This window comes from Corylus avellana, chromosome ca1 (genome assembly GCF_901000735.1).
Source record: "Corylus avellana chromosome ca1, CavTom2PMs-1.0".
In the NCBI taxonomy this organism is placed as follows: domain Eukaryota; kingdom Viridiplantae; phylum Streptophyta; class Magnoliopsida; order Fagales; family Betulaceae; genus Corylus; species Corylus avellana.
Genome location: NC_081541.1, coordinates 2,153,541 through 2,161,518, shown reverse-complemented (window position 1 = coordinate 2,161,518; position 7,978 = coordinate 2,153,541). Strand labels below are relative to the sequence as shown.

At 34.5% G+C, this 7,978-nt stretch overlaps 1 protein-coding gene across 1 annotated transcript; it reads left to right on the top strand.

Moving 5' to 3' along the window:
- The first annotated feature begins 4,814 nt into the window (after positions 1–4,814).
- Positions 4,815–7,255, top strand: LOC132186795 (rust resistance kinase Lr10-like). Its single transcript, XM_059600860.1, has 4 exons — positions 4,815–4,910; positions 4,988–5,074; positions 5,871–5,897; positions 5,977–7,255. Exons 1-4 carry the CDS (start codon positions 4,817–4,819, stop codon positions 7,089–7,091), a joined length of 1,323 nt encoding a protein of 440 aa, XP_059456843.1. The 5' UTR covers positions 4,815–4,816; the 3' UTR covers positions 7,092–7,255.
- The last annotated feature ends 723 nt before the right edge of the window (positions 7,256–7,978 follow it).

Below are 7,978 nucleotides of genomic sequence, written 5' to 3'. Positions count from 1 at the left end.
CTTTCAATTTTGCCCCTCAGTAAAGTTAGTAAAATGACCTAATTGCCTCTCATTAAAACCCAACACATTTTGCAATTTAGGTCATTTCACTAGCTTTATTGAGGAGCAAAATTGGAAGAGAATGCATATTGTTTCCACGTGAGATGCATGTGAGATAATTTCCATCTACTTAGGTGAAAATTAGTAACAGAGTGTCTCTATTGCAAATTTTTGAAACAATAAAGGGGTACATTGAAAATTTTTAAACATTGGGGATCAAATTAAAAAACACCTCAAACTTCATAGGGTAAAGTGAATTTTTTCCTAAATGTTTTTAAAAACTTTTATCAATGTATATTTGTGTCATCCTGAATCACGAAATGAGGACATTATATAAGCTCAATGCATGGTAGACCGGGCGAAATGCATTTAGACTGGGCGATATGCATTGAGGTTAAGCACAATATTTATTATAATTTTTATGTAAAGTTTATTAACATTTTTATCCTATCTGTATTTTAAATCATTTTTTATGCTTCATAATATCAAATTATCTACTGAAAAGGAAAAATAATTAAGGGGGAAGTCAATATATCCCCTCAAACTATTATCCAATTGACAATGACCTCCCAAATTCTCAATTGAAACAATGTTCCCTCCTTCCCCCCACCACCCCCCCCCAAAAAAAAAAAAAAAAAGTAAAGAAAATTTGTCAATGTCTCTCCCCTGGCAATACACGTACCCTTAAAATAAAAAAGAAATAAAAAAAAATAAAACTATTTTTTATAAAGGTTGGAAATTTTAAAAAAAGGAAAATCCTTTTTCCTTAAAGATTTTTTTTTTTTTTTTTTTTTTCAAATTTGTTAAGAGTATTTTTGGAGTAGTGTTAGAAGTCTCTTTTATATTTCTAATGTGTCACTCCAGAAATGAGTTGACTTTTAAAATCACCATTTAATTAAAATTCAATAGTCATCAATCACAAATCCAATGATAATTTCAAAAACCATATCATTTTTTTGGAGTGACAAAAAAAGGCACTAGAAGGATTTTTACCATTACTCGCATTTTTGTCTTACTAGAAAAAGAAAAAAAAAATTATGGTCATTTTTGTCTTTTTAGTGGCCTTGGGTGGACAATATTGTTAATCTTTTTGTAATTTAAGAGGGATATTCCAATTGAAAGTTTGTTGAGACATTGTCAATTGAGTGATAGTATGAAGAGAGTCTGTGAATTTTTTTCAAAATTTAAAGAAGATTGAGAGAGAGAGAGAGAGAGGGATGGGGTTCTGACCACTGACGTAGAGCATGTTCGACGGTAGGCCGGTGTAGAAAATGTCAGAAAGAAATATAAAAATATGTAAATTAATTAATTAATCAGGAAGTTACTTGAATAATTGAAAAAGTGGAAGACCAAATAAAATTGGGTAAACAATTTTCTCCTTCGATCATGTTTTAAGAAGAAATATGATTAGCAGCTTTATAAACCTCTATACTTTTATATTGCTGGCCTTGAAACTGGGCTGAGCTCAAGGGAAGTAGCCCCAGAAGCAACCACCCTAATATTCTATGGTTTCTCAACGTGCTGGATTGAGGTAACATGTACGTAGTCATGTAGATCGATGAGGCGAATAATTTGCCAATTAAGGCTGGAAAACGAGGTTTCAGTTAGCTCATAAAAAAAATAAAATAAAAAAAGAAGAAGGATTTGCGGAGAGATGCATAGATACATGCAAACTCTTTGTTAGAGCACTCCAAAGTCATTTTCCCTGTTAACTATGGTTGAAGCTGTGGCGAGCGAAAGGGAGGCAGGGGAGGAGTTACCTGTGGTTGACATGATAGATTTTGTTGCTAGCTGCTATAATTTTTTGTGTTAATTTTGTTTAGCTGTTGCCAGTAAGTAAGAGTGTTTGGGGTTTTTTCTTTTCTCCAAAATGCTCCAAAATGTTGTTGCAAGAGATTTGATGGTAGTAGTTGCTAGTTTTTTTAGTTAGCTGCTGGGGGACAGGTTTTTCATTTGGTGTTTTTGGTGGAGATAGTTTTTTTAATCAAAAAGAATAAAAAAAAATTAAAAAATGATTATTTTAATATAGTGGAGAGAATAAATTGAGATAAATAGTTGGACAAAGGTCTTGAAAAATAGTTAGTTAAATTAGATCAAATGAGTTTTGATTAATTATATTGCATAAAAATTTAGATAACCATCTAGCTCTTATGACGACGGAAAAAAAAGGGGTAAGGGAAGGAAAACTTCTAATAAAGAGAGGAAGCTAATTGCGTAAGAATTTATATTTTTCTTTTCATTTATGATATCTAAACAAAACCTAAAAGTTTGAGATCAACCATTGCCATCATCAGCCATAACTAATCCAATTAATTGTTCTTTATTGTGCTATATATATATATATTCTGTCTTATTCTTTAAACAATTTTTTGAGACACCTCACCTGAGTCGATATAATAGCCAACATAAGGAATGCCAAATTTTTGTCCTGCTTTCACAAAGAAAAGAATAACATCAATGTTCGGAAGTTTTTTAGTTGGAACTAATTAGACCTAATTGCCTTCCTAAAAAAGTGAAAATAAATAAATAAATCAACAGAGATAGCTAGAGATAGGTTCTTACTTATTTTCCTCAGCACTAGTAGTTTGATAACAGCTGCAAGAACTACGTATAAAAAAGATAAACTTATTAATTAATAGAAAATATGACTTAAATAATTATAAAATTGTATGGCCCTGGCCCCTGCATATACAACTTTCCCCTGGGCCATGCTTAAGGAATACAAACAACTCTATAAACCTCTAGACGACTTCACATGTTGGGCTATATATATATTTGGTTGAGTTCAATTTTATGCCTTCTCAATGTGCTTTACTTGACTATTTATAGGGTTGTGTATATAATTTTCCCTTGGCTCACTGTTTCTGAGATCTGAAACAAAACATGTAAGTTTGAGACCAGCCATTGTGTCATCATCATTCATCAGCCATCAGCTACAACCCATCCTATTCGATGTCATTCCGATCTATATTATTCTTCAAACAACTTTTTGAGATAGAAACCTCACCTTTGCCACATTTCCAAAATAGTTTAATATAGAATCTCGGGCGCCCTACAAAGAAAAGAAAAGAAATAAAATCAGAGTTTGGAAACTTAGAATGAAAAAGAAAGTCATTTGTAAGTCTAAACTATAAAAGAAAGAAATAGGCAAAAGCAAAATAATGGTGAACATGCATGTAAGATATTTAATTAGATATTGCAAGTGCACGTTATGTCTTTTTCTCGAATGCATTAATCTTTTACTTACAATTTGGATAGCACCTAACTTTATCGTTCGCCTCATCGAGGTTGCAATCGTCAATATTTCTTCCGCACCTTTCACAGTAAACTTGGTACTAGAAAAGTTCAAAACCAAATAGCAATTTATTGCGGACGGCTGTACAAGAAATATTATTCCTTAAGTAATAATTTGCTGCCCACGGCCACGGTGACACAGAAACTTGCGCTACTTGGCAGAAGTCCTCCACAACCCCTGTATAGCTGGTTAATAGAAAATATGTGTACTTCTTGGAATGGGATAAAGAAGAGTCGGAAGAATACACTCCATTCTTAAGGCAACTAATGTCGAAATACCAAGGAGATTTCACTGGCTTTTCGCACTTCAAGAAAACCACAGAGCCTGGTATGTTTTGATAAGATACATGATATGGATCCCCTGAACTGAAATTATCGTAGCCTAGAGGATAACGGGCAATGAAGGAGTCGTTATCGGTTAGAATACCTGGGTCTACAACTCGGATTGTGTAGTTGTTGTAATTGATTTCCCGTACGTAGTATTTTCCATCATATAAGTTCAACACTGTCTGGTTGTTCTCGCATGAAAGAGCATATCTTGGATCGCCGCAGTTTTCTGGATCGCCTTCTAACCGAAACGGATAGCTTATGTTACGGATATTGCCGCAGGTTGAAGGAGGACAGTCCTCAGCACTGCAAATTTGATGGACTAGGACAACAATAGTTAGGACGGTGAGTCCAGCAGGGAAGAGAATTCCTCTTGACATGGAGAGAGAGAGAGAGAGAGAGTGGGTATAGCTTCCACGGCTGTAGAGAAAGTATATAATGTAATTTAGGCGTAAGCGCTTACGTCATGTCTTGAAATATTTGATAATTATAATTCAAAATGAAGAGGCTTTTCTTAAAGGAATTGCCCCTTATGATGTTGATGGAAGGAAACTATTGACATATAACACCCAATTTATATGTAAGTGTATCATCACTAGCTAGATTCACCACACACCAACAGCCCATATCCATCAGAAGTTCACACCAGATTTACCACTCACTTGAACAAAATACAGAAAAGATATTTAAGAGGCTGAGAATCCTTCCAAGAGTGCAGAGATGAATATTTGCTTCCAAACGATTCTCTCATACTTGTTCTTGTTTGTGGCTTTCATCATAGACCTTGGAAAAGGCCAAAGTGGGTGCGATGATCAATTACGGTGCGGAGACCATGGCCCAACCATTCGATTTCCTTTTCGGCTTAGCAGCCAGCCAGAGCACTGTGGGTATCCTGGGTTTACTCTCTCTTGCATTGATAGAAAACATACGCCGCTCGAGCTGCCTATTTCAGTGAAGTTTTTTGTCAATAAGATTGACTACAAATCTCAAGTAATTCACTTATATGATCCAGATGATTGCTACGCAAGGCAGCTTCAAGGGCACGATTTATCTTCCTCGCCTTTCCAATTCAAAGTAGATTTTCCTTATCACCTTCATGACTATGCAATATTCAATTGTTCCTCAAGAGGAAGAAATGATCGTAACCATGATGACAATGCCATCTCTTGTCTTAGTGGCCCTACCCACCAAGTTTATGCCTTCTATAAGTATAGTGACATCACAACGGCCCTCATATCTTGTACAAAGAGGTATACTCTTCGATCGATTCCATATTATACCATCTGGAATCATGATAAATTTCTTCAATTGAATTGGTCCACTCCAGCGTGCAGAGGCTGTGAAGTGAAAGGCAAGAGATGTAGATTGAAGAACAATAAATCAGAAACTGAGTGCGGCCCCAAAATTAATAAAGGTATTTTGTCTTCTACCCAATGAATTTCCACCTTTGAGAGTTGAGAGTTGAGTTGTTTTCTGCAGAATTAATGTTTAGAGTTGAGTTTTTTGGTTTGAGTTGTTTTAAGTTAAGCGTGGTTTTTCTGCAGAATTTACTGTAACTGAGTAGTGTAGAAATTGTTTTCTGGTGTATTTGCTGTGTTGGCTTCGGCTGCTTGTAGTTTTTTGGGGTCTTGTGCAGTAGTAGTAAGGGGTTTTGCTACTGGTTGCTGTATCTTTATTGCTCAGCTGTATATATGCTGCTTAATTGAGTGTATTTGTTTTATATGTCAATGAAAGCTTATTCATTAAAAAAAAAAGTTATGATTATTCATTCAAGATACAGTTGATTGGTGATTCTGGAGTTGGCAAGAGCAGCCTTCTTCTCAGTTTCATATCCGACTTTGTTCATTATCTGTCCCCCACCAATGGCCCTCTCTGTCTGTCTCTTTGTCTCTCATTATCAACAGTTCTTGCATGTTTTGTTTGAAATTCAAGACCAACACACAATTTGCTTACTAAGATTAGTATACACATGTTAACTCAGGAAAAATCACTGCACGGCAAGTCTAGTCCTCTTAGAAAGCCTACAACTTGGACTTAGCAGGAAAAATCACAATATACTATATATTGAGTCCTCTTAAAAGCCTACAACTTGGACTCAAGGTCTGACTTCAATAAAACTTTAGCTATTAGTAAGAAAATTTTAGTCGAGCAATTATTATTATTTTTTTAAAATGAACAATGAGAAGCTGATAGTGTTAAATTTTTTATAGGTGCATTATCAAAGTCGGCGATTACTGGTGAGTTGTCTATTGGGTAATTGAAATTCTTCTTACTGTGAAGATGGAAGTTATTCATTCATGAATGTTTATTATGCAGGTGTCATCATGGGTTCATTTCTATTACTACTAGCTCTTTGTGCTCTTTACCGTTTTTATACATACGACAAAGTAGAAAAAAAACATCAAGCAAATATTGAAAAGTTTTTGGAGGATTACAGAAATTTCAGACCCACGAGATACTCGTATGCCGATATTAAAAGGATTACAAATCAATTTACTAAGAAGTTGGGCGAAGGATCATATGGAATAGTATTCAAAGGAAAGTTTTCCAATGAAATTTATGTTGCAGTGAAGATCCTCAACACTTCCAAAGGAAATGGAGAAGAATTCATAAATGAAGTAGGTATAATGGGTAGGATCCATCGCATTAACGTGGTTCGCTTAGTTGGCTTTTGCGCTGATGGATTTAGACGAGCTTTAGTTTATGAGTTCTTACCAAATGATTCACTAGAAAAGCTCATATCTTCATCGGCCGCTAAGAACTCTATCCTTAATTGGGATAAGCTGCAAGATATTGCTCTTGGTATAGCGAAAGGAATTGAATATCTTCACCAAGGATGCGACCAACGAATCCTCCATTTTGATATCAAACCTCACAATGTTTTGCTAGACCAGAACTTCAATCCAAAAATATCTGATTTTGGACTTGCCAAGTTGTGTTCAAAGGAGCAAAGTGCAGTGTCCATGACCACAACAAGGGGGACTGTGGGTTACATTGCACCCGAAGTATTCTCTAGAAATTTTGGAAATGTGTCTTCTAAAGCAGATGTTTATAGTTTTGGAATATTGTTACTTGAAATAGTTGGAGGGAGGAAAAATGTTGATGTTATAATTGATAATTCCAGCCAAGTCTACTTTTCAGAATGGATCTATAATCTCTTAGAAGAAAAAGAAGACATACGAATCTTTGTTGAGGATGATAGAGATGCTAAAATTGCAAAGAAACTAGCAATTGTAGGACTCTGGTGCATCCAATGGCACCCAGCAGATCGTCTTTCCATGAAAGATGTAGTTCAAATGTTGGAAGGAGAAGGAGATAAATTAACTATGCCTCCCAATCCCTTTGCTTCTGCAGGCCCACTAAAAATTAATGCAAATATACCTACAAAACGTCTACACCATGAGTTGGAGGTCATCCCAGAATTAGAATAATTGTATGTAAACTTGGCGTATGTGATAACTATCTGGGTTGCAATAATCTTGTACCTCTTAATTAGAAGTTATTAATCTTGTGGACTTGGAGTCAATGCAGCGACTTCAAGTTTTTTCTTGTATCAATGTAAGAGTAATTTGGAGATTATAAAAATGTACGTACCTGGTAAATCTTCTTCTTCTTTTTTTCAGTTTTCTTTTTTCCATTTCAATTGTGAATTCCTTGGGCTGTCATATAATCTAAAACTAAAAGTGAATTTATTTTTAGTCGCACCGTAGGCATGCATGTTTGATGGCCAACGTACGGTTCTTGCAAAAGGAGCATGCATGTTTTATAAAACACACATATGGATTTGTAGCAAAATATATATTTATGGGAAATGCTAGAATATTATTTGTTAATATAATCTTAATTATAAGCCAGAATCTATTTATGATATATTCTTTAAAATAGAAACTACATATATGGATTCAAACATGCATAATGCATCATGACAGGTCTAACAAATGATATGAGTCAAAGCGGAAGAGTGATTTTGATCTTTTTCCATTTTAAAAAATATAATAAATTTGTTATCTATCATGATGCATTATGCACGTTTAAATTAGAGATTATGTGATTTTTTTTTTTGGGGGGGTAAGTAAATCAGAGATTATGTTATATGCAAAGAAGTTGTTCACGAAGTCCATTTCACCAAAAAAAAAAATCAATGGTGAAATGGAGTTTGAGTACACATTTTGCGCAAAAAAAAATCTGTGTATAACACAAATGACCTTTATTTGGTTATATTGATCTAATTAAAGAAAGTTGTCGATTTTAACTCTATGTAGTTAAAGTTTATTTTTAATTAATTATAACGAAATTAAGGAATCATGGAATGAGCAAA